The sequence below is a fragment of the Caenorhabditis briggsae genome, assembly GCF_000004555.2.
Source record: "Caenorhabditis briggsae complete genome, chrI, whole genome shotgun sequence".
Taxonomy (NCBI): domain Eukaryota; kingdom Metazoa; phylum Nematoda; class Chromadorea; order Rhabditida; family Rhabditidae; genus Caenorhabditis; species Caenorhabditis briggsae.
Genome location: NC_013489.2, coordinates 3,226,542 through 3,253,133, shown reverse-complemented (window position 1 = coordinate 3,253,133; position 26,592 = coordinate 3,226,542). Strand labels below are relative to the sequence as shown.

The window sequence follows — 26,592 nt, the reverse complement described above, 5'->3', positions numbered from 1 at the left end:
ATAAAAATTCGAATTCCGCGCGCTTTTACCGGAAGTTGGCCTAGAAAACTCACACCTGACTGCTAGGCCAACGGTTCCCACTTTGACTTTTCGATACCGTTTTTCTCAATGAAGGAATTTTTTTGAATTTTTTCGTTGTTTTTATGGGGATCTACATGGAATTCTGCACAAAGAAAAGCAATAAAATTTTTCACCGCACACCACCTTTAAACGAATTTTTCTGAATTTTCACGTGAAAAATGAATTTCTGAATTTTCACGTAAAAATTTTTTCAGAATTTTCACGTGAAAAAATAATTTGTGAATTTTTTACATGAAAATAATTTTTTCCGAATGAAACGAATTCTTCTGAATTTTCACGTAAAAAAATTTCTAAATTTTTACTCAAAAAAAAATAATTTTCCTATTTTTTACGTAAAAAAAATTTTTTTATTTCTTCTGACTTTTCACGTGGAAATAATTTTTCAGAAAGTTGAAAAATCCATATTTTCAGCCAACCTAGAAAATGAACGAGTTCATCGGTTGGTGCAAAGCGCGCGGCTACAAATTCGACGGTCTTGAAATCACATGTCCACCTGGAAACTGTGGAAATGGAATCTACTCGACGACTACATTCCGTGCCGGACGTCCGATTATCACCCTTCCAGAGTACGATATGATCAACTCGGCACTCGTTGTAGACCTCCCATTCTATCGTAAAAAGATGGCCAAGTTCACCGAGAAGCTGAAACCAATGGAAATTCTGACAATGTTCTTCTGTTTCGAGGACTTTGAAACATCAGCTTGGAGCCCATATCTGAAAGTGTTGCCCAAGGAATTCGATACGCCCGCTTTCAAAGGAATCGATTATGATGTGAACACACTTCCATTATCGATACGAAAGTTTTGGGTAGATCAGAAGAAAGAAATTTCGGAGATTTCAGAAAAAGTAGGGGATCACTATGAAGTTCGCAAAAAAATAGTTTTTCAGCTCCGTCGCCTATTCCCCGAGCTCACACACGACAAGATACTGTGGGCGTGGCATGTGGTGAACACACGTTGCATTTTTGTGGAAAACGAGGAGCACGACAACGTTGACAACTCGGATGGCGATACGATTGCAGTGATTCCCTACGTGGACATGTTGAATCATGATCCACAAAAGTATCAGGGTGTGGCGATTCACGAGAAGCGAAACGGGCGGTATGTTGTGCAGGCGAAACGGCAGATTATGGAGGGAGAGCAGGTTTTTGTGTGCTATGGAGCACATGACAATGCACGGCTTCTGGTGGAGTACGGATTCACGTTGCCCAACAATTTGGGTGCCAAGGTTCTGATTCCACAAGGTGAGATTTTTAAAAATTCACGTGAAAACGTGAAAAATGAATTTTTGAATTCCACGTGAAATATTTTCCACGTCATAATTTTGACAATGAATTTTATAGAATTAGAAAAAATTTGTAAATATTATGACGTGGATTTTCACGTAACCCACAGGAAATCCAGTTTTTCGCCTCAATTTTCCTTCTAGAAGTCCTCCTGACCCTAGCCAAAATTGCTGGTATCGCAGTGACTCGTGAACACGAGATGGTTCTCGAAGAAGTCGGCCTACCCAGTCACCTCTACGCAACTGATGAAGGGCCCAGCTGGTCGCTGCGTACAAACGTCCGTGTGATGCTTCTAGAGCACTGGCAAATGGCGAACGGACGATGGAAGAAGATAATCTATTCACACGACCCCATCGATGAGGAAGTGGATCAGAAAATCGATGAGAAGTTAGAGATCATGCTGAAAGAGTTGAGGAATGGCGTGGTGGAGAAGACGAAGAAAATGCCGAAGGATGTGCAATGGATGTGGGAGGAGCAGGTGAAAGTGTGCGACGTGGCAATCGAGTCGTTCGGAACGAACGACTCGTCCCAGAAGCCAAGGAGTCCGGTGGAGAAGGGAGAGGACAAGGAAAAGGGATCTGAAGAATAATTGAATTATTTTTTGTTTCTAGTTTGTATCTAGGCATAATTTCTTAGTTCTTGTTGATTTTAATTTGTTAGATATTTAAATTAAAGACTTGTTTTAATCCCGAAAATTTGGGTCATATAGAGATGCGTTTGGGGAGAAGGGGAGCTTTACAAAATATAGAAAAAATATAGATGCTTATAGACCAAGCAAAGGGGAAAAATATATTAGATCGTGATCGGCGTGTGCTTTGGTTTTCTCATGTAGTCGTCGAGCTCTCGATCCAACTCTGCCAACGACTTCTTTTTGGGGAACGTTGCGCGTTGCTGTTGATTCTGGAATCGGGGGTTCTGGTTGAAGCGCGCCTGGAAGAATTTCGGACGGTGCTGATTCTGCTGGTTGAAGTTTTGTCTGGAATTTTTTTGGGTTTTCGAATGTTAAGAATTTGAAAAAAAACCATACCTATACGGTTTCTTGAAGCCACCGGAGAATTGTTGACCCTTCTGAACGAAGTTGTTGCGTTGATGATGGAATCGCTGCACCGGGACAGTGCTCACAAAACTGACACGGCTTTCTGGAAAATTCGAAATTCTTATAAATAAAACAAAAAGGTTAACATACGAAACGGAACCGCCCGTTGGTGCTGGAACGATGGTCGGGGACGACGAACGACTGGATGTGGCTGGAACGCGTTTTGCTGAGAATCCACGTAGACAACCTGCTGATTCGATGAATATGGATTGCGAACTTTGACTGGACCTTTGTGCTGAGCCTTCAGAAGCGCACCACGTGGGCGTGGTTTTGGTATCGATGAGAATCTGGAAAACTCTTGTAAAAAGAGTGTTTTATTGGTTGAAAAAAAATGAAAAAAAGATAAAAATCGATTTTTGAAAAATTACCTGTCATTAAGCGACATCTTCGAGTTTCCAGCAATCACAATTTTCGACGGAACTCGCTTCGCAGTCATCTTTTACTTCTGTAAACACTTTTTTTTGAGAATTCACGAAAGAGGTTTTCAAAATGGTTTTTTCGTTGAAAAAACGTTCGAAACAACAAGAAATTGTGTAATATCTTGCCTATTTTGCAAAAATCAAGCCTAATAACAACGAAAAATGTAGAAATCCTCGAAAATAAAAATTTTTTTCTCCGGAATTTGCGTGGTCTCGAGCCCAAATCGATGTGAATGCAAACGCGCTCCAACGCCAAACAGCAGTCACGATTTTTTTTTCGGCGCTATTCCGGCGTTTTACGAGGATTAAGCCATTTTCGAGTGCGAAAACATGTTCGATTCGATTTTTGGGTTGTTTTTTCGTTTTTCTTGATAAAAGTTAGTCTGAAAAAGTAAAGATTTTGTTGAAAACCATCAAGTTTCGCTGGATTTCTCGGGATTTTGAAAATTCTGTCTTATCCTTGACAAAACGAACTTTGAAGGCTTGGAAAGTGGCGAATTCGAATTATGTCATTTTTAAGATTGAGTTTTTTAAAATTCTTTTCGAAAAAACATGATGCAGAAGATATCCGATGACTCACAGCTGTATTCCTAATGTTTTTGTTGCTATTTATTTCGACATATTTATACCATCCATTTTCTCTTTTTTTTTTTCAAAACCTAATCGTCTTCCTCAATTCCCGATTTCAGTTCCCAATTTTCAGGCTATGAAAGCCCCACTTGTACTGGCCCTTCTGATCGGGCTGTCCACCGCTGTGGACTTTGCCCCGCTCCTCGACATGTGCACAAATCCACCGGCCGAGCAGAAGAAGCTCAGTGATAAGATGACACTTCCAGAAGCATATAAAGTATGATTTTCTCTATGAAAAACACAAAAATCAGCCGAAACTTTCCAGATCTCCGGCTCAGTTACCAATTGGAAGGAGGGAAAGACGACGCTTCTGAAGGAAACCGCTACGAAAGAGTTCCGAGTCATAGAAATCAAGAAAGACGATTCTAGTCAAAAATGGATTCAGTCATTGACAGGAGACAAGCATTTCGAGCTTATCACCAATAGTGAGTTCGGAATAAAAATAATCCAACCTTCTGAGCAAATTGGTTTCCAGACGGCGACTGTGACGACAAAGCAGCTCCTCCAGAGATCCTAAAAGTGCCACGTTTTGATAGTATCATTGGCAACAACACCTCATCCATTGCCAGTATTGTCGACGGCGTCCTGAACTTCATCAGAAGTAACACTGGATACGCCGTTAAGAACAATTTCGACGTTGTTGGAGGAGTGAACACAATGAAATGGGTGTCATGTGTGAACGGAACGAGTGCTAACGATACAAAAGTACTCGTTGAGCTCAGATACGCTGGCGATGACTCGATTGCTCCGGCTCTCAAGCAGTTCTCCAATCCGATCCTTCTCTCGATTCGTCTCGCAGAACTCAAGGATTTCAACACTACCATGCCAGACAATCACATTTCAATTGAATTCGATCGATATGATATTCCAGATGGAGTTGAGGATAATGCTCAGCTTGCTCATGGAGTCTTCTGTGCGAATAGAAACGAAACAGAGCTGAAACTAAAGCCAATGGATGAGTATGCAGCTGTGCTTAGCTATTACAACTATGTCAATAAGACTTCCGAAGTCGTAGATGTCTTCTATTCGAAACAAAACAAGGTATTCGCTGTTGCTGGAGCCTCTTTCCGAAACCTCCTGAAGTCTTCCAACTATTCTCAAGGAGTGGATTATATCCTACACGACTACAATTACGGTTACGAGTTCACAATGAAGAATGGGGCTTGTGACACCTTCGGACCAGCTCCAGAGACCACAAATGATGTCATTGTCAACAACAAGAAGCAACTCACCATGCAAAGAATGGAGGATATCCTGGTGGATCCCAAATTGAGATGGTCTTCGTATCAAGATTCCGTAGATCTCGCTGGAAACACTTTCAAGGCATTCAGAGCGTTGGATAGTGCTGGAACTGGGAAAATCGTTGAGCTCCATCTCACCAATGACGGAGAGGTTCATTCGATGAATCGATTCGACGCGAAAACCAGAAAAATCGAGCAGTCTCTGATTGTGACTCGTGTGGAAGTTGGAACTTCCAAGTTGAATCTCGCTATGGTACAAATGGCTGGATGCTACGATAATGGAAGTTTCGCAAATAACACCTGGGTCGTGCCCATTAAAGATAGTGAGTTTTAGAGGGTTTTTTTTTGAAAATCGGATTCTACCGTAAAACTTGTAATAGAAGGGCCCCATAACTTTGAACTTTTTAATCATTTTCTGTGAAAGGTACGAAGCAGTTGTCAACTAACAAATTGTTTATCATAATATCAGAAGTGTTTTGTCAGTTGACAGGTTTTCGATATCCTTCACAGAAACCGAGATAAATTGACTCAAAGTTGACAGTATCGTGCAATACAAAAAATGTTCTAAAAATAAACATTTTTCCAGAGAACATCACCAACTTGCAGAGCGTAGGACTGAGCAATCTGAACAAGGCCGTCGCCGAGACCATCTCAAAGAACGTCTACGCAGTCATCCCTTACCGAGTGATCGTATTCTACGTGGAGAATGGTGATGGTGGCCTCTCAATGCTGCTTCGTTTAGCTGAGAAGACTACTGTGCAGCCATCAGATGTGGGATACAACTACACTGCCGAACTAACGACAGCCGAGTTGTTCAGTAAAATGAACGCCTCGTTGTTCTCGGAGAAAATGCCGATTGTGGTGGAAGTTGGAGGACAGAAGGAGGTTCGTTTCTTTTTAAACTACCGCAAAACCTGTATTAGAAGGGCCGGCCCTTCTATTACAGGGGCTCTTCAATTAGAGGGGCCCTTCTATTCTTCCGGCCAGTTTTTTTCCGAAATTTTGCATCGAAAAATTCGACGAAGCGTTCAAAATTCAAGAAAATCTGCCAATTTCACCGAAATTTAACAAGATTTTCATCGAAAAATAGAGTTTCAACAAATTTCTATCAAATTTTGAAGGGGGTCCTGTTCACAAAGAGCCCTTCTATTACGGGGGCCCTTTTATTTTTCCAAGCCTTTCTCGGAGGGCCCTTCTATTAAAAAGGCCCTTCTAATACAGGTTTTGCGGTGTTTCCCTATTATCATTATTGCTAAAAGATTCAGAATCCCCTAAAAACGTCGTTGAAAGCAAAAAATGACTTTCCTTCTTCAATTTACCGTAAAACCTGTAATAGAAGGGCCCCCCACACTGTCGAGTGTGAGCTCAATTATCTTAGCTCCCATAAGAGATATCAAACATGTGTCAACTGATAAAAGGCATTGAATGTCATGATAAACAGTTTATCAGTTGATCAATTTTTTATATATTTATCAGGAATCGAGATAAATTGGCTCAAAGGTGAAAATTAGGGGGCCCTTCTATTACAAGTCTTACGATAAATCAATTTTTTCTTCCAGGAATGGATCGCCGACGCTTCTGCGATGAAATCTTTCCCACCGGACACCGACACTGGATTCCTTGGATATACAGGCGGCGCGATGTTCGTTCTTGCCATTTTCTGTATCCTCAGCGGAGTATCCATTGGAGCCGTCGGAGTGTTCGTCGTGACACGTCGCCAACGTATTTCCACACTCGCCTATCAAGTTTTCGAGTGATCCTGATCCTTAAGAATCTAGTGTTTTTTTGAAAAATTTTCGAATTTTGCCATAGCATAATTTGTGATATGTTTTATTTAAAAATATCCCCAGTTATTGTTTCTCACCCATCATTCCTCGAGTTCCAAAGAAAATATATTTTTTTTTGTTTGTTTTCTTCCCACCATTCTCTTCAACTGGTATCATACTTATCTTCCTGTATATAAATTGTGCCCCGTCTAACCGTCTTTGGTCGTGTATCATCTTTATTATCATTTTGCCATGTTTAAAAATAAGAAGCATTTTTGTGACTTTTCAATGTTTGTTTTTGTGGCTTTTAAACCATTTTTTACCTGAAAATCTCGAAATTCCCCGCTCCCCACCCTAAATTGCTCATCGCAAAATTTCAGATGTCCCAAGCACTGCGAAGTGCCAAGGAGCGTGCGCTTCAAATCGTCGAAAAAGCGTCACGCGTTCGGATTCAGGACGCACGAGACAATATTGGAGCTCGGACGGCGGGAAGGCAGTTGAAGAAGGGACACAATCAGATGGGACACACGCAGGGAGCACTGGAGAGAGCCGCCAAACCGCCGCTCGGCTGGATTTGGGGCGATTTTTTCCGTCCGTGGCAGAGAATGTATCCCGGGGAGAAGCTGTTCAATGCGGATATTAAGTACGGTTTTCTGGAACTTTACGGATAAAATGTGACAAAGTTTTATGCCGTTGAAAATTCAAGTTTCTCTAAAAAACGAAATCTAAGTCATGACCTAAAAATTAAAATCTAGGTCATGACCCAATTTTTGAAATCAAGGTCATGACCTAATTTCGAAATCTAAATTGTGACCTAAAATCCAACTCCAGGTCATGTCCTAATAACTTAACATTTAGGTCATGACCTAATTTCAAAAGCTAGGAAAAAAATTGAAAAAAAATTTGAAAATTAGGCCATGACCTGGAAATAAAAAACTAGGTCACAAGAAAGTTAGAATAATAAATCAAACGTTTTCAGCACCCGTCGCGAATACATTCCCCTATCGCTCGTCGAATTGGCTCGTCTCATCGATCTTGGCTGGATCAATCCACGTCTTCCAATCGACGTCTCCACGCTATGTGCCACTCAGAAATTTCAAATCAACCCGAAAATCCGACAATACGGATTCGACTTAACCGAGGAGGGCGCCGACTCGTTTCCCTATCCCATCGATATCGAAGTACAGTATGCGACACAATCGGCGATCGCTGCAGTTGAGAAGGCTGGCGGCCGGGTGCGAACCGCGTATTACGATGTGGAGAGTCTTGAAGCGGCGGTGAATCCGAAGGCGTGGTTTGAAAAAGGACGCGTGGTTCCGAGAAGGAAGACGCCGCCAGCTAGTCTTATCGAATATTATATGGACGCGAAGAATCGTGGATATTTGTGTGAGGAGACGGAAATTGAGAAGGAACGTCAATTGAGTGCTGATGTTAGAGGATACGAGCTGACGGAGACGCTGAAAATCACTTCTGCATTGAAATCGATCGATCAAGTGTTCCACGGAATTCCATCTGGATGCGTCGTTTCATTGGCTGATCGGAAAGTGTTCGCACCGAAAAATGAAGTACATCGCGAGTATTACAGTAGCCAACGATCTGATAAATTGTATTCTTAAGCTCTTCTTTTAGAATTCGTAATAGCTTTTGTTTCGTTTCTGATTGTTGATTTTGTTCGTTCTTTTTTTGTAGATTTTTAGATTTGAAAATTATTATTCGTCATAAAAAATTTAAAGGAACATACGATATATTCCGATACTTATTTTGATCTGAATCTTTTGATTTTTCTCAGATTGCGATAATCGAGAAATTTCGAATTTCTTCCCTTCTGGGAATTCCGTTCACCTCCACATCAGATGGCGTGCGTTTGAAACATGCATCCGAAAACTACAGTAATCTTCATTTCATCAATTTTGAAAGTTTTAATTGAAAGCTACAGTAATCCTCGTTTTTCTCAATGTTAAAAATTACAGTAATTCTCATTGTTTTCAATTTTGAACTTTTTATTCGACAACTACAGTAATCCTCATTTTTCTTGAAAAATGAATCCAAAACTACAGTAATCATTTTTTCAATATTGAAAAATGAATCTGAAAACTACAGTAATCCACTTTCTTCAACTTTGAAAAATGAACAGAAAAAACTACAGTAATTTTTTTTTTCAATTTTAGGGATGAATTCAGACACTTTTCTGGAACTTAATCTAGTCGTAAACATTTTTTGAAACAAAAAAAAACTACATTTCAAAAAAGACACGGAAAACACTTTTGGTACTGATTGAACAGATACATTATGGACACATTATCTGGTGATTGGAATTTTAATGTGTCTAGAGGTAACACATAATTTTTTTAAAGGTTTTCAAGGAAACTTTTTGTTTGAAAAATCGCTATATTGATAGAAGGGGATTTTGAAATTTTGTGAGAGCTGAAACTGGCGAGTGCGTTCCAAAACTTCCCGGGGGTGTCTAGATAGGCTATCCTTTACCTATCCTACAACTTTCATCATAATCTGAATTGGCGAGTTGTTGTGGTTCCCTTGTTAGAAGTCGCTAATAAAAATTGTCTAGTTCAGTTTCTTACTGTAATCTCATTTCATCCTATATGCACTAGACCGCATTTTCAACTGTAGACAAGCCCCTTCCAAGCCAAGTAGTTCATGACAGGTGATTTTTATGAATTCGACATTTTCCCAACAGGCAACACATCATTTTTTCCCTTGTTCTTTAGAAATTAATTATTTTTTGCTTTGTTGCTCTCACAAGTTTCCAAATTCTCGTAAAGCATTTTTTAAAACAATATGTTACTCTAAAACCCTTTAGAGAGGTCTAGACTCATTAAAAATCCAATCATCAGATAATATGTCCATAATGTGTCTGTTCAATCAGTACCAGAAGTGTTTTCCGCGTCTTTTTGTCTTTTTTAAAATCAAATTTGAGTTTTGATTCCAAAAAAGTTTAGGACTAGATTAAGTTCCAGAAAAGTGTCTGAATTCATTCCCAAAATTGAAAATAATGAGGATTACTGTAGTTTTCAGATTCATTTTCAAAATTGAAAAAAAGAGGGTTACGGTAGTTTTCAGATTAATTTTTGAAAAATGAAATGTGTGGGTTACTGTATTTTTCAGATTCATTTTCAGCACTGGAAAAATGAGGATTACTGTTGTTTTCGGCTTCATTCTTTAAAACTGAAAAAATAAGGAGTACTGTAGTTTTCGATTTATTTTCCAAAATTGAAAAATATGGATTACTTTAGTTTTCAGATTCAAATTTTAAAATAGAAATAATGAGGATTACTGTAGTTTTGGATTAATTTTCCAAAATTGGAAAATGAGGATTACTGTAGTTTTCAGATTCATTTCTCCGGATTGAAAAAAGAAGGATTACTGTATTTTCCGGATTCATTTTTTAATGTGGAAAAATGAGGATTACTGTAGTTTTGGGATCTATTTTTAAAAATTGAACATTTTTGAAACCCAATCCCTCCTACCCATCTGCCCTTTCCCAAAAATTCACCAGATTTAATCAATTGCGCTCCACTGAACATACATACCCTATCCCACATCACTTTCTTCCCCCCATAAAAAAGGTGTCGTTTTTCACATCTTCTTGCGTGCCTGTTTGTGTATGTCTTTATTTTTTTCTTTCCTCTATTTTGGAAAATGTCCCCTTTCTTGATGCTTTTTTTTGAAAACCTATTTTTTTCTTCATATTTCTTTTTTCATAGAAAACAATAATAAGAATCTGAAAATCGTTATAGGAGTATTTCTCATAAGTTTTCTTTTTCTGCAAGGACCTCTAGTAGAAAAAAAGATGCAGAAGAAATGATGAGATGCTTCATAATGTTTGGGTGGGGCGGACGAAAAAATGCAATGGGATTTGTTTTCCTCTAAGAAGAAAAAATAGATTTTTCTCTCTTATTTTTTCTCATTTTCTCTCTCGTTAGCTGCTCAAAGTTTACTTTTGGGTTATGACCATGGAACGCAGAGATATTCACATTTTTCCACATTTTTTTCTTGAATCTTTGGTCCATAATATTTTTTGTATACTCACAATTTTTACTAGATTTTTGAAACTCTTTCCGGATTTTATGAAAAAAAAAGTTTAAGAAACCAATATTTTTTTACTCAGAGAATTTTAAAGTTCAATTCAAAATTTTGAAATCTGTAAAATTAAACATTTTCAGTTTCTCCAACCAAAAAATTGCACTACAAACTTTCGAAGACTTTCCAAATTTATGAATTTTCGGATTTTCTGAAATTTTTGAAATTCTTTGAGAATTTTTTGGATTTTCTGGAATTATTGGAATTTATGTTATCTGTATTATTTTTGAGTTTTTCTGAAATTGTCTGAATTTTTTCGGATTTTCTAAAGATTGTTGTATTTTCTGAAAATTTTTGGATTTTTTGGAATGTTTGTGCTTTTCAGAAATTAGTTTAATTTTCCGAAATTTCTGAATTTCATCTCTGATTTTGAGAGTTTTGAGAATTTACTGAGAATTTTTTGGATTTTCTGAATTTTCTTGAATTTTTTGGAATTACCGAAAATTTTGGAATTTTCATGAATTTTTGATTTTTTGAACTTTCTGAACATTTGTTGGATTTTCTGAATATTCTGGAAATTTTGAAATTTATTTGTAATTTTCAAAAAAATTTGAATTATCTGTATTTTGTTGAATTTTCTTTTTTTTTGGAAATTCCAAAATATTTTGAAAATTCGTTATTTTTGGAATTTTCTGAAATTTCTTGGATTTTCAGAATTTTTTGGAACTTAATGCAAAATATTCAAAATGTTGAATTTCTCAAATTTTCTAAAAATCTCAAAAACATTTTTTTGAATTTTTCTTAAAATTATAAATTCAAAGAATTTCACAACTTTTGATTTTTAGATCTTTCGAGAATATTCAGTTTTGTCTGTTTTTCCAGATGTCCGATATCCAGAATCTCATGTATAAATTAAAAAATTTCAAAAATTTTTACTTTTTTTCCGAAAAGAAAGTGTTTCTTTTTTGAGAGCATTCCCCTGGGGAACGCTTCATCTTTGGCTCATTCTCTGACGTTTCATCTTTGAAGTTTTTAGTTTTTTTTCTTTTGCTAATACACTTTTATCAAAAGAGCGCATTTTTTTCTTCTCTGGCTCCGCCCCCTATCTGTGGCCCGCCCACTTCTTCCGGAGATTAATTTGTGTCTACTACACCTGACACCATGTTTCATATTCCTTCTAGAATCGTTTTTTTTTCCAGATTTTTCTTCTAATCCGATTCTCTCATTTTCGCAACAGTCTATTTCTCTAAACCTCTCACTCTCTCTCCTGAACTCTATATCCCCCTATCCACCCCCTCAAACAGAGCCCTACTTGAGAGTCATCACAAAACGGACTGTCTACTATTTTTTCTAGCTTCTCTGCGTCTCTTCTCTCTTCTCTAATCTCTCGTATCTTGTTTCGATGTGTGCACCAGTTGATTAGCATTATTAAATGGGGGTTCATTGGAATTTATGGGACTCTTTTTCTGTCAGTTTTTAGTAGAGCAAATTTATCGGAGGATTTTAGCTGTCGATTCGTGTTAGGGGTTCTTGTCTGGATAAGTTTTAGTCTAGAAGAGGGTAGGCATAAGATTCCCAAATTGCCACTGTGTAGGATGAAACAATGGTGTTTTTGGGGGGACTGAAATTACGAAAAAAAATATATTTAGAAAATAATAAATTCAAAATTTTCCAATCTATGAGTTTCTAAACCTTTCGAAATTTCCGATTTTGTCATTTTTTTTGGAAATTCTGAATTTCTCGGATTATTTAGTTTGAAAGTTTTCAAAATTAGACTTTAATTTCTGGGAATATCGTTTAAAAAATGTTGAATTTCACAGTTACACTTCCTGAAATTACGGTTTCAAAAACTTAAAAAATGCTTCTGAAAAATTATTTTCCTAAAACTGACAGTTAGAAAATTTCCCAGATTTTTAAAAAAAAATTTTAAAACTGTTTTTTGGTTTCCGTTATCAGTTTAATGTTTTTGTGTCTGTTTGCCCAGATGTCCAATTTTAACTTTTAAAAGTCCTAGATTCATATTTTTAGAAAATTTTGAACTTCTCGGATATTAGGAATTTTTGATTTTGCTTTTTTTTGAATCCCAGAATTTCTCGGAATTCATGAATTTGAGAATTCTAGGGAAAAACATGAAAATTGAGATTTTCTTAATTTTTTTTATTTTCGGAAAATTTCTGAAATCAAAACAATGCATGTAACCCTCCTCAGTAATTGGACTTTAAGGTTTCATTATTTTAGAAAGATTTTGAATTTTTTCATTATCAGTTGAGTGGTTAAAATCATTTTTACTGTATTAGAAGAACCTGTGAACTTTAATTTGATTTATCTGGGTTACTGTAAGAGTTATCAAAAAAAATCAACTAATAAAAAATTTTTGATAGTATGATAAACATTTTATCAGTTGACCACTTTTTGATATCTTTTACAAGAGCCGAGGTAAATTAGGTCAAAATTGACTGTTAGGAGCCCTTCTATTGGAGGTTTAACGCCAAAATGACTTTTCTATAAATTTAGGTTAATTGGGTCAATTTTTACGGTACAAACGGCAAAAGTAATTTTCCAGATTTTTAAAAATCGAGAATAAATAAATGCCCTCCGCCCTCACAGAATTTGTCCGTTTTTATTCACCTGCGAACATAAATATTTCCAGATATTTCCATGTTATGACTCAGCTAGTTTTTTTTTTCAGAAAACAAGAATAAGCACTTGTAGGTCAAACGCCATTTCCGATTCATCACATTATCCGATGATTTTTCTCGTTTTTTTTTTCTCTCCCTCCTTCGTCAAGGACGAATTTGCATAAAAATTTCCTATGTATCTATGCAGATCCCATCTTTTTCTCTATTCCTCTCTCTATCTAGGAATCCACATATATACATATAAATCCATCAAATATTCTCTCACGAGGTGCACCACATAGAGCTGCTCATTTTCGTCACCTTGTCCTCCTTGTTCCGTTTCACTGTCTGCGTCTCTCTCTTGAAATCCACTCTTTCCTATTTTTTTTCCTTCTGACTTTTTTGTGGTTTCGGAGAGGTTAAGTTGGAAAAAAACGGGGGAAAAAGAGGAAAACGGGAAATGAAAAGTGAGGTGATGTGCACTTTTCCAATTTAGAGAATGAGGAGGAAACGAAGAATTCGTTCATTCGCGGGATGTCTTGCAAAACGAGAAGGGTCTTTTTTTGCTGCTCCTGTGAGCCGCAGAGCCCGTGTCCAACCACGTACTAATGAATTTTCTCAGATTAGAGAATAGATGAGTGCTTTTTGCCCCCCATGCAAAACCACCGCTTGCTTTTTCGAATCAATATTTGTCACACTTTATTTTGTTCGCACCTCTCTGGATAAGCTAATCTTCTCGCGCTTTTCTGCAATATATGTATTTCATATGATTTTGGATTAAGCTCCCTCTAATACGCATTAGAGAACATTTTTGATCTACTACTATTTGTTTTACTATTTTATGTTGACTTTAAATTTATTGAAATTTTCTTCTTCTAAATTATTCAAAATTCAGAATGTTGGGAAACTAGTGAATATTGAATTTTTCATTTGTCAAATAATTTATTGGAAATTCAGAAAAGTATATTTACAATAATTATATTTGATAAATTTTAAATTTGATTGATTAAATTTGGCAAAAATCGCAGAATACTAAAATTAAAATTTTGATAGGAAAATTATGAATTGCAGTTTTCAACTGAAATTTTAGGCATTTTTTTTTCAAGGTATAACACAAAAATGTGATTTTCATCGAATATTATTAATTTACCGTAAAACCTGTATTAGAAGGGCCCCTTAAGTTTAAACTTTGAGCCAATTCATTTCGGTTCCTGTAAAATGTATTGAAAATGTGTTAACTGATAAATTGTTTATCATAATATCAGAAGGGTTTTGCCAGTTGACACCTTTTTGATATCTTTTACGGAAACCGAGATAATTGAGCTCAAACTTGACAGTGTGGGGGCCCTTCTATTACAGGTTTTACGGTATCCAATTTTCTAGAAATTCATTTATAGGTTTCTATTGTTTTTCCTAAATTCTGAACATTTGAAAATTGAGAAAAAATAATGTGTTAAGCTCAAAATTTGCTGAAAAATTTAAATCATTCTGCAACAAATGTCCTGAAAATTGACAAAAAATTTCAGTAATTTTGCATTTCCAGAATTTTGGATAATATACCTATTTTCCAGGAACATTGATTATTTTTTTAGTATTGCAAATTTGCTCTATTGAAATTTGATTTTCGCTCTATTGAAATTTGTCCTTCCCGCCCAAACGGCCTTAATTACCATGAAATCTCTGATAGGCCCTTCTATTAGGGGTTTTCAGTAAAACTGATTTAAAGTGAAATTGTGACGGAAAAATTATTTGTCTGAAATTTTAAATTTTGAACAGAAAGGGGCAATGAAATTTTTTTAATTCAGAAAGCAAACCTTCAAATTCATACAAACTGAAAGCTGAAAAAATATTTATTGTTTTAAAAGAATTGAATTATCCTTAACAGTATCCTATTCTAAGTTTATCAATAGAGCGCACATGCAACCCCCCCCCCCTGGGCTCATAGACTGGGTGTCGTCGTGCAACACAAACTCAACAGCTGTTCGTGTATCTTTTCTCTCTCTTTGTGTAATCAGATTTTTGATTTTTGTGTGTGTCTGACCACCCCAAGGGTCATTTTGTTATCTCTCCGGGAGGGGGATATATAACTGCTCTTGGACTTTTTGATCTTTGAATTATTTTTTGTTGGAGGTTTGGAAATTTTAAAGATTCTAAAAATGTCAAATTTTCTAAAGTTTTCACAACTTCTTTATTTTCCTTAAACACTCTAATAGAGCGCCCTCGCAACTATCAACTTTGAGCTCATATATCAAACTTCCTCCTGTAAAAGATATCAAAAAGTTGTCAACAGATAAAATGTGGGTGATATTATGATAAACATTTTATCAGTTGACCACTTTTTGACATCTCTCACATGAACCGAGATAAATTAGCTCAAAGTCATAAGTTAGAGATGACGTCTGGCGGGAATTTGAACTTCGTTTTAAGAAATGATTCAATTAACCTTTATATTCTTCTCATTTTATTGTATTGCTCTTATCCTCATAAAACTACAGTAACCTAGTAAACATCCTGTCCATCTGGCTCACTCCTTCGAACACAAGTTATAAGCCCGGCCCCTTTTTTCTCCTGCAGCCTCTTTCTGCAAAAAAGGTCGTGTGATGTCCCCTCTCTGCCATTCAACCCTACCCCACACAAAAAAGGGGGAATCAAATTTAGTAGGTCGGTTGCACTCGTCTCTTTATCTCGGTATATCTGCTTCTCTCTCTCTCTCTCTCTCTCTCTCTCTCTCTCTCTCTCTCTCTCTTTTCCCCAAATTCTTCCAAAAAATTCGCTTTTGTTTGTCTCCTTTGAGCAGTTTCCTTTTCTCTGTGCTTAAACTAGTTCAATTTTTCGCCTTTTCTATTTACCAAAATCTTATCAATTTGCTCTCTCGGCTCATAGGATATTGAGGGCTCTCAAATATCCCTATATCAATTCTTCCTTGCAAAATTAAACCTTTCAAAGCTTTTCTTTATCTGTATTCCGACGTGATGGTGTTTGCAGATGGCCAATTAGTGAGCACCGTAATCTCCATGAGTCATTGAGCAATTCTAGAAAGTTTTGAAATTTCAAACCAAAATAATTGAATTCAAATTTTTCTATTTTCAAGAATTCATTCCTGAGAAAGATCATTTTCATTAGATTTTAAGATTCAAAGAGATTTTCCATTTTTCAAAATTTCGAAATTTCGAAAATTGTGAAATGTCAGAAATTTCTATAAAATTTCAGCCAGAATGAAATCTTGAATTTTTAAAAATTCTCAAAAAAAATTGGTTTTTTTTTCTCAGAATTCCAGATTTCCAATTTTTCATTTTTGAAATTTCGGAATTTTAAAAATTTGTGGATTTTTGAAATTTGGGAATCTGAACTCCAAAATTCTTAGAATCTTATAGTCGTGGAATCTCTAATTTTTGAATTTCAGAACTTTAAAATCTCAGATTTTCGGATTTTTGGTTTTTTGAAGTTATAGGATATTTCGCGTTTTTAGAATTTTTGAAACTTCGGATTTTTGAAATTTGAGAATTTTGGAGTTTTGGAATTTCTTTAACATTGGAAATTTTGAGTTTTTAAGTTTTCTAAATTTGAGAATTTTGGAATTTTGAAAATTTGGAAAATATTTTTATGAAGACAAAAAAGACAAATTGCTTGATTTTTCTCTTTTAAGTCTCTGAATTCTTCCTGCAAATGCCATCATAAGATATCGATAAGAAAAAATAAATCTTTTAATCCCATTTATATTATCATAAAAGAAGACTCTCAATACCCCTCATCCACATGCTCTATGCGCCTTTAAATCCAACCAATTCCTTTTTTTCAGTCCGTCATTTCATCTTTTTTTGTGCATAACTTTTTTTTCCTCTAGAGCATTTTTTCAGCTTTTTCTTTCTTTTTTTTCGGGTAAACACATCAAAACATGAACACACATTTTTGATGGGCAGTCTCCTTTTTTGAAAAATATTTTTTCGATATTTTTTGGACATTTATATTTTTTAATTTTGAAGAAATTGGAGAAATAGAAATTGGAAGACATAAAACTGTTTTTCCCTGTTAAATTGTGAGTCATTAAGCATCATTTTTGGGCAGTTAGACTCACTATCAGAGGCTTAAATTGGAAAATTCGTGTTTTGAAATCGTTTTTTTTAATTTTTAAATTTCAAAACTGAAAATTTTACAAGCCTCTGAAAATTTGTAAAAATTTGCTTTGTTTTTAAAAATCTCCGAATTTTAGTATTTTAGTCAAAATTCTGAATTTCCAATCTTTCATATTTTTGGATTTTCAAATTCCCAGATTTTGAATTTCTAAATGGTTTGATTTCGACTTTTTTGAAAGTTCTTAGATCTTAGATTTTTTTTATTTCAAATTTTCGGGTTCCTGAGTTTCTGAATTTCTGAATTTTTGAATTTCCGAATTTTTGAATTTATGAATTTTGAATTTCTGAATTTTAGAATTCCTGAAATTTTGAATTTTGAAATTTTGAATTTTGAATTGTTGATTTGGCGAATTTTCGAACTTTCGCAATAAAAAAAAACCAGTAAAAAACCTTGAATTCTCAGAAAATTCCAAATTCTTTACTCTCAAATTTAGTGCTGAGCAATCTATTTTTTTCTCGCACTCATTAGAATAATTTAATGATCGTCCTCCTCCCTCGCCTTTCCCATCCACCCATTTTCCACTTTTTTGTTTACATTTGAACCCGGAATAAAAGCGTATTGAAGATCAAAGAGTCATTAAATGTGCTCTACTGGACTTTTTAGTTTTCGTTAGAGCGCGTTTCGAATCCAAAAATCAGTATTTCTCATGAATTTTGTTCTTTTTCTCCGTTTCCAAAGTAATAAAAATTGATTCCATGCACAAGAAAAAAAAACCTTTTCTCTCTGGTCTTCCTTGTTTACTCTTTTCCAACAATATTTATGTACTTTTTTCTGGTCGTTTCCCCCCAGAAAACCAAATAACTTTTCTTCTTCTTGTTCTTCTTCTTTTTCTTGCGGTTGGAATTTAGAAAAAAAGAAGAAGAGCTTCATTTTTTGCAACGAAAACTTGGAATTTTAGAATTCTCAGAGAAAATTGGATGTGCATTTTTAAAGATTTTCTGGATCATGATGTTCTGAAATTCCTACTTGAAAGATTTACTGGTTTTCAATTTTCTAGATTACCAGATTTCAATCCCTGCGGATGTTAGAATCTTAGAATCTTGGATTTTGCGATTCCTGGATTCTTTGTGTTTTGGAATTTTTGGATTTTTTGGACTTTCGGAATTTTTTTTTAAATTTTGGATATTATGGAATTTCAGAATTTTCAGACAATGGAAATTTTCGAAATTTTGGATTATTAGCTTTTTCCGATTTCTTGTTTTCTCTGTGGATTTTTGGAACATTTCAGTTTTTTTAGACTTCGGATTCTTTCAATTTTGTGGAATTTTAGAAATTTCGGAATTGCTGGAATTTCAAAATTTTTGAAATTTCAGTGTTTTGGATGGTTAGATTCTTGATATCCTGTAACTCTCTCGTTTTTTTGGGGTTTTGAAATTTCAGAAATTTCGGAAATTTTAGAATTTTCGGAACTTGGTAATTTATGAATTTTGGAAGTTTAGATTTTTTTTGGATTTTTAAATTTATTGAAATTTTGGAGTTTTTAGAATTTAGAATTTTGGAATTTCGGGTATTTTGGAACGCTTAGGTTTTTAAATTTCTACATTTTTAATTTAATTTTTAGAATTTGCAACTTGGGTTTCCGGATTTTCGGGTTTAATGAAACTTTCGAATTTTCAAATTTTCAGATTCTCAGATTCCTGAAGTCTTGAATCCTTGAAAACATTGAATTTCAAATTTTATGCGTATTTGCTACCGTAATTTGTTGTGTGAGCTGTTTTCGATGAGCAAGCTCGATCTGAAAAACGATATCAAAAATATGACCCGATTTTTCTGAAAACTGAGCCAAGAACTGAGCAATATGTCCAATTAGGGATTGAATAAAAATGAAAAAATAGGTCAAATTAACTTTGCGAGTCAAGTTTCTTTCCATTTTTTCCCCATTTCCAACAACTTTTCAGTCACTTTCCACTTGAGACAAAGCCTTGAATAGAGCCAAAAAACTTAAGTTGTCTAGGTGATTGCTCTGCAAAAACTTTGAAAAAAAACTTTAGGAAAAAAATTTCTCTTTCTTTTTTCTCTCTCAAAAAAAGACAGAAGTTTTTGACTTATTTCGACTTGTTTCCCACGATTCTTCTCTTGTTTTCTCTTCCATCTGATGCCGTTTTTTCCTTTGTTCTTGTTGCAGAAAACCCAAAAAATAACTTTTTTCTAGGTTTTTGCAACATTTTTATATCCAGCCTAAACATTGAAGGATTACTGTAGACATGGCTTTCTATCAATAGAGCGCATTTGCAATTGATGAAGAACATTTCGGTAGAGCACACTTACTCAGAAAAAGTCTTGTGGTCGCGCTCTACCGCAAACTCTAGTGTTTTGAAATTATCAAGTAAGATAATTTCAAAATTAGCGGGAGTGCGATAGAGCGCATCTGCAGGCCTCAATTGAAAAAAAATCAGTGGAGCGCGGTTACGGTAACCGAGAAATCGATTTTTCGAATTTTGGAATTTTCGGATTTTTCAGAATTTAGGTAATTTTCTGATTTTTGGAGCTTCAGAAATTGTGGAATTTCATAGTTCAGAGTTTTTAGAATTTGTGCTGAAAAATACTTTTTTCGACTAGAACAAAAAAAGAAAAAGCAAAAAAATCAAAAAACAAAAAAAATTAAAGTCGCATAGATTCTCGAAATAAACCGACTTACTGTAGTCATACACTAGAGCGCGTTTGTCACATGTGGCACCTTTTGCATTATGCCAGCCGCGCTCCATTGATAAAGTAATAAAACTAGGAGGTTCTCTCACTCCACGACCCACTTGAGTCGTCATATCTCTTTCTCGGAAAAGCAGGAAACGGATAGAAAACGTCTTTATTTCTTTTATATGTTCTTCCTCTTCTTCTTTTATTCTTTCTTCATTTTGCTATGTGCATAGGCTTGTTTTTTGTTGTTATTTTGTCTTTTCTTGTTCCTTTTTTCTACTCTTTTGAATGTAATTTCGTGTGCTGGGAACCCATTAGACAACAATTCGTTGCTTCTTTACTAATTTTCGATTCGTGTTTTTGGAATCAAAAATAGTTTTGGGGGCTTCTCTGTGTGTTCGAACATCGAAAAAATGAGGAAAAAGAAAAATAAATCAAATCAAACACTCTTTGTGAGTCTTCTTCCTTTTTTATTTGTGTGTTTTCCTCTTCTTCTTCCCCCCCCTGAAAAAGTATTTCAATTCAAAAATTAAATACTCCCTCTAATTTATGCCCAAGCAAGCGCGCTCCATTACACTCCAATTACGGCGCCAGATTCGAATCTAGTTTTTTTCCCCTCATGTTATTTACCTAATTTCTGCACCGATTTTTATCAATTTATCATCAAATAAACTGAAAGAATTCTCGCACTTTTTGCAGAAACGAAACTCTCTTATCGCTGAAGAGAAAAAAAGTAATATAAGAAAGAGGGTTTTTCTTCAGGAACGGCACAATGGAATGGTGAGATGAGTGCGAAATGTGGATCAACTACGCGCGAACATTTATATATAACCATTCGGTACTTCATGTACTGCTTCTTGTTCTTCTGCACACAGCATTGGTTGGCGGCGGGAAGCCTGGAAGGCAGCAGTTCGAAGAGGTGAGTTTTTCTCAAAAATGGCCGACTTCCTCTTAAAATTTACTATTTTTCTATTAAAAATTAAAATTTTTGATCACTTTCAACCGAAAATTAAATTTTTTCAGCCAAAAAAAATATTACTTTCAGCTTCAAAAAGATATTTTTTCACTGAAAATCTGAAATTTTTCAGATTCAATTTAGGCATTTTCAGGCTGAAAATCATGCGATAGATGTGAGCTGCCGTGAAAAATCTTTAAAAAGCTAGTATTTTGACAAAAATTGTTTTTTTAATTTCTACAAAAAATAAGCTGAACATCTTTTGAAGAACTAAAATTTTGACACAAGAAATCTGAAATTGAGACGAGAAAAGCTGAAATTTCCATGAAAAAAATCTAAATTTTGACAAAAATTTAGATTTTTTTTTTTTAGATTTTTTTTTTTTAAATTTAGATTTAAAAAAAAACAGAAATTTCGATGAAAGAAAAATATGAAAATTCTAAAAAAAAAGATAAAATTTCGATGAAAAAATGTGAAATTTGAAAAAAAAAGCAAAAAAATTTGACAAGAAAACTTGAAAAAAGTCTAAAATTGTGATGAAAAAATCTGAAATTTCTATAAAAAGTCTGAAATTTTGAAGAAAAAAAAATCTGAAAATTCTGAAAAAAAGCTGAAAAATCTTTGAAAACTCTGCAATTTTGATGAATTTCGCCGAAAAATTCTGAAAATCGGGAAAAAAAACTGAAAATTTTGAAAAAAACTGAGATTTCGATAAAAATACCAAATTTTTTTACAACAAAAACATCTGAAAATTCTTAAAAAGAAGCGAAAATCTCAATGAAAAATCTGCAATTTTGACGGTAAAAATCTAAAATTTGAAAAAAAGATCTGAAATTTCGATGAAAAGTCTGAAATTTTGATGAAAAATATCTGAAAATCACGAGAAAAAATTTGAAAAATCTGAAAAAAAGCTGAAAAATCTTTGAAAACTCTGCAATTTTGATGAATGAAATTTCGCCGAAAAATTCTGAAAATCGGAAAAAAAACTGAAAATTCTGAAAAAAAAAATAAAAATTCGAACAAAATAATCTGAAAATTCAAAATCAATAATTTTCCAGATCTCCGCAGAACACCCAATCCATCTGGTCATTCCACTTCCCGAAGATGACAGCTTCAGTTTCGGAAAGAATCCATTCTATTTCTCGTCTCACAAAGTGAAACCACTGGCAGATTTGGCATTGGAACGGGTTTATAATGAGAGTATCCTACCGAATAACTCAATCAATTTGATCTACCGAGACTCGAAACTCTCCGATGCAATTGGTCCAAACGTAGCAGTTGAGCAATTGCTTCTGAAAGAAATCGATTGTATCATCGGATATGCCTATGGATATGCACTTGCTCCCGTCGCCAGAATGTCGCCGTACTGGAAGAATGGTATTCCGATTATCACTCCGATTGGGCTCACAATGAGTTTGGATGATAAGAAGGAATATCAGCTAATGACAAGAATCAATAGCCCGTACAAGGTGAGATTCGGGGAGACTTGAATTTTTAATTTATTAAAAATTTGCTCAATTTTGGATTTTTTTTCTGTCTGACATGAGATAAAATTCACCGATTTTCAGCTTCAAATTAGAAAATTTTGAACTTTAATTTTTCAATTTTTAGCTAGATTTTTTAAAGGAACAATCAGGATCGGACACACAGACACAGCAAAAACATCAATTTCAACAGAAACATTCAAATTCCCGCCAAAATTTTGATTTCCAGGTCGTCGCCAGCGCTGTCGGTGAGCTGTTCAAGAATTATCAATGGAAGCGGCACATATTCATGTTCCATCATGCGAAAAGTCCATCGGTAGCTGTCGGAGAATGTTTTCTCCTGATGGCCAGTCTACAACATCCACTGAGAAAGGTTCGGCATTGGAAATTTGGGTTTTTCAAGCTAAAAATTTTAGCAGGTGAAAAAATCTAGGTTATTTTTAAAATTATTTGGAATTTAGCGAAATTCCTGAATTTTTCAAAAGATTGATTCTTTCAACATTTCTCGGATTTTTGAAAAATTTGAAAACTTTAGCCCGGGCCGGGCCTTGAAAAATTTTGAAGGCCCGGATGGGTATTTTTTGATCAAAATTTATCAAAAAATTTCTGTTATTTTGCTTTGAAAATGCAATTTTCCATCCGATCTCACCTCCGGGAAAATTTAAGAAAAAATTACTTTCCAAAATTTTGTTTAAAGGGGGGAGTTGAACTTGTGAGGGCGATGATTGAGGGTGCGGCGCCGCTACCGACTGAGCCACGCGGGCAAAGAGAAAGCGCACGCCCGATTGCATACATAAAGACGAGGACGACAGCTGTACGCAGAGTGACATTAAAGGAGGCGAGACAGCAAAAATTTCGGGGGACGAAATCGCCCCGCGCTTATGTAGACCATCGGTCGTCAGGCGCATTCGCGCCCCAGTAGCTCAGCCGGTAGCGGCGCTGGTACCCCTGAGCTGCCTGTCATGGGTTCAACCCCTCATGGGGGTTCTCTATGCAAAATATCAGGAAAACTTTTTTTTTTGGTGTCTGGCCTCCTTTAAGCGTTGTACACCGTGACGGTAGAATGCATACTCTAGCTACAAAAAAACTACGAAAAATCTCCTGTCCCCCCACCTTTAACCATTTACAAATTCAATATTTACAATTTAGCTTAAAATTAGATCATAAAAACAACTTTTTTCCAAAAAAAAACAATATTTTTTGCCTAAAAATCGAAGCTGGCGCCAACTGACCGTGCCATGACAAATTTTTCCAAGGCCCGGCCCGGCCCGGCCCGTCGCAACTATGGAGTTTTCGAATTTTTCAACATTTCGGAATTTTTTTGAATTTTTCAAAATTCCTGAACATTACACATTTTCCTTTGCTTTCTTCGAATTTTCAAAAATTTGTATATTTTTTGAATTTTTCGAAATTTCTGATATTTTTCTCATTTTCTGAACTTTTTGAATTTTTATCGAATTTAGCGATATTTCTGAATTTTAGTTTTTTACGATTTTCTCAAAAATTTCAAAATCTTCAAAAGTTATATATTTTTCTGATTTTTTTTCTAATTTTTTGAATTTTCGCTTTTTTTTGAATTTTTCCGAATTTTCTATTTTTTGTTTTTCAGATAATCGAAATGCAGCACAACTTCTTCACATTCAACGAGGAGTCCAGTGCAAATTTGACACGAGCCGAACGTCATCAGCAGTTTGTACAGTATTTGCAAGCGAGTAGCTACATGGCAAACGGTTAGTTCTTTTAGGCCAAAAATAATTTTGGCAACTTTTGTTCCCCTGCAAAATAGAACTAAGTGCTTCTGCTCCTCCTTCTTTGGGGGGACAACAATAGAAAAAAGGGTAAAAAGATGAGGACACAATGGACGCGACCGACACAAAGCTCTGGTCAATAATTCAAGAAGATGATGGAGGAGGCGTCGTCGTTTCCAGAAGACGTTGAAGATGATGATGATGATGGACGCACAAAGCGGCGCTGCTTGATTACGTCTTAATAGACATGCAATATATTTCGGATGGGACCATTTGGTTGGTGTTGCAGAAAAGAGAGAGAATGCCTCTATTTCTCTGCTCCCTCCTCTCTCTATTTTCTTTTTTCTCCTCCTATACTTGCAGGTCCAGTCTCTACAACTGGTTTTGAAATTGTACGATTGACACACACACACACAGACAGTTTAGTGAACTTTACCCGATTCCTTTTTTCACACTTCCTGTGTCTCCTCCCCTGACACACTCTCTAATGCCACTTGAATAAAAATTTCTGAGTTTTTTTTCTGCCTCGCCGTTTGAATTATTTTTATTAGAATCCGATTTTTTTGTCTCTTGTCGTCGCTAAACTGAACTTTGGTTGTGACATTCAATCTATTTTTCTCTCCGATAGAATTTTGTTGCTATTGACTTCCAGAATATTCTGTTTGAAATTTTAGATTGAAGAATTCATAATTTTTGGTGTTAAAGGACCTAAAAATCAGAATTTTCGACTCGAAAAATTTCAAAAATTGTGAAGGTTTAGATCGATAATTTCATATTTTCAGTGCTAGAAATCCGTAATTGGGACCCAAATTTTGAAATTTCGTCTTTAAAATTCCCTTTTTTTTGCAAAAAATTAATAATTTTCGACCTAAAATTTACATTGAACAATTCAAGTTTTCAATATGAAAAGTCGAAATTTTACATTAAAACATTCGTATTTTTGAAGCGAAAAATGCCACAGAGCCTTCGCTAGAGCGCAACTTGTCTTGCCACTTGGACTTTCACCGTATGACCGGTTTTTTTTTCTGATTCCGGAAATCTTAAATTTTGAAATTTCGAGAACGGTTATTTTCTGCAAAAATCGCTGGAAAATCAAGAAAATTCAAAATTGACCCAATTTGTTCCGTCGCCAGATCGCAACTTGTTTTGCCTGATTTTCAGTATGACCTAATTTTTCTGCTCCCCCGGAGAATTTCGCGAAATCCCTGATTCCTTACATTCGGAAAATTCTTAATTTTGAAAATTTCGAATTCTGAGAATTTCCATTTTTTCAAATATCGAATTTTGATTAAAAAATGTATTTTTTTTCAATTTTTTCAAAAGTCTAAAAAAATTCTAGCGATTTTTCAGCTTAGCTAGTTGTTTAAATTAATTCCGTTGTTTTTTTAGCGAGCCGGAAGACCGAGAGACCCTGCTAAGCAAAAAAAACATCCTATGATATTTTTTTGCGGCTTTGCTGCTGTCCTCTACTCCTCCGTAAACATTTTTGTTTCCATCGATTTTTTAGATTTCTGTTCCCATCATCCTATTGAGAGCAGGTGAACTTTCTCAATTAATTTTTTTTCCCGAATTTTCACATGCTCGAGAAGAAAATTTCTCTTCTAGCTTTACGTTTCCCACACAGCTTCATATTCGTATTTTCAGACTGAAAATTTTTCCAGCCGCGCACAGAAAAGTGGCCAAATTCTCAGTTTTCAGTGGCAAATTTAGGCGTGGAAGAGCACAAAGATCCTTCTCTTCCATAGTTATTTAGTTCAACTTTTTTTCTTCACTTCTATCGACACAATTTCTTTCACGCGACGACGAAATTCGAACTCTATTTACTCACACGCTTAGAAAATTGTGCGGGCTCTCCGGTTGGCTCCCTATCCTCCTGCAGAAAAATGAGGAGGAGCCGAGGGCTCTCGTCACCTCTCGTGACCTTTTTATATTTATATTTATTGGTAGTGTGGTAGTGATGATGATATGCGCCACGTGGATGGTATCAAAAATTGGGTCTGCAGGAAAACTATTTGTTTATTCTGAGAGCTTTAAGAGAAAGCTTCGTTTTTGTTTGTTTTTTTTCGACTTCCGAATCGAAGTTTCAGCCATTTTTGCTCGATTTACGAGGCTCCGCCCCTCGAAAAATTCCGATCGATTTTGCTTACTTTACTTCAAAAACCCGGAAAATTATGTAGAAAAATAGCCTTGGCGTAGAACTGTATATTCGCTTGATCTACTATTCTGGTCCAATAGATCAAAAGTAGAATTGGCGGGACAAAAATTAGATGAGGGAAATTGTCCCAAATTGGAATTTTAGAGTTCCTTTTTTTTTGACTCCAGAGGCTCCGCCCCTTTTTTTGATTTTTTTCTGTGGTGTCGATTCACATGGCTCCGCCTCTTTTTTAGATTTTGAAATTATTGATTTTCGAGACTCCGCCCCCTTTTTCAATATCGAAATTTTCTATTTGCATTTTGAGGGGG

The 26,592-nt window shown here is 35.3% G+C and overlaps 6 protein-coding genes across 6 annotated transcripts; 5 read left to right on the top strand and 1 right to left on the bottom strand.

Annotated features, from left to right (window-relative positions):
- Window positions 1–504: 504 nt before the first annotated feature.
- Window positions 505–1,955, top strand: Cbr-set-29 (the record flags this gene model as incomplete). Its single annotated transcript, XM_002632843.2, has 2 exons — window positions 505–1,324; window positions 1,510–1,955. The coding sequence occupies 2 exons, from the start codon at window positions 505–507 to the stop codon at window positions 1,953–1,955; spliced, it is 1,266 nt and encodes a 421-aa protein (XP_002632889.2).
- Window positions 1,956–2,158: 203 nt separating this feature from the next.
- Window positions 2,159–2,898, bottom strand: CBG15096 (the record flags this gene model as incomplete). The annotated part of the gene is made up of 4 exons (XM_002632842.1): window positions 2,159–2,342; window positions 2,394–2,505; window positions 2,553–2,749; window positions 2,831–2,898. The coding sequence occupies 4 exons, from the start codon at window positions 2,896–2,898 to the stop codon at window positions 2,159–2,161; spliced, it is 561 nt and encodes a 186-aa protein (XP_002632888.1).
- A 689-nt stretch (window positions 2,899–3,587) lies between these two features.
- CBG15095 lies at window positions 3,588–6,509 on the top strand (the record flags this gene model as incomplete). Its single annotated transcript, XM_002632841.1, has 5 exons — window positions 3,588–3,728; window positions 3,777–3,936; window positions 3,987–5,075; window positions 5,339–5,637; window positions 6,312–6,509. 5 exons carry the CDS (start codon window positions 3,588–3,590, stop codon window positions 6,507–6,509), a joined length of 1,887 nt encoding a protein of 628 aa, XP_002632887.1.
- A 389-nt stretch (window positions 6,510–6,898) lies between these two features.
- CBG15094 lies at window positions 6,899–8,134 on the top strand (the record flags this gene model as incomplete). The annotated part of the gene is made up of 2 exons (XM_002632840.1): window positions 6,899–7,161; window positions 7,498–8,134. The coding sequence occupies 2 exons, from the start codon at window positions 6,899–6,901 to the stop codon at window positions 8,132–8,134; spliced, it is 900 nt and encodes a 299-aa protein (XP_002632886.1).
- A 12,604-nt stretch (window positions 8,135–20,738) lies between these two features.
- Window positions 20,739–22,754, top strand: CBG15092 (the record flags this gene model as incomplete). Its single annotated transcript, XM_045242518.1, has 3 exons — window positions 20,739–20,861; window positions 21,956–22,366; window positions 22,611–22,754. Coding segments are annotated over 3 exons (678 nt in total), but the record flags the coding sequence as incomplete, so codon positions are not given.
- A 1,245-nt stretch (window positions 22,755–23,999) lies between these two features.
- Window positions 24,000–24,605, top strand: CBG15093 (the record flags this gene model as incomplete). Its single annotated transcript, XM_002632839.1, has 2 exons — window positions 24,000–24,111; window positions 24,493–24,605. 2 exons carry the CDS (start codon window positions 24,000–24,002, stop codon window positions 24,603–24,605), a joined length of 225 nt encoding a protein of 74 aa, XP_002632885.1.
- Between the last annotated feature and the right edge of the window lie 1,987 nt (window positions 24,606–26,592).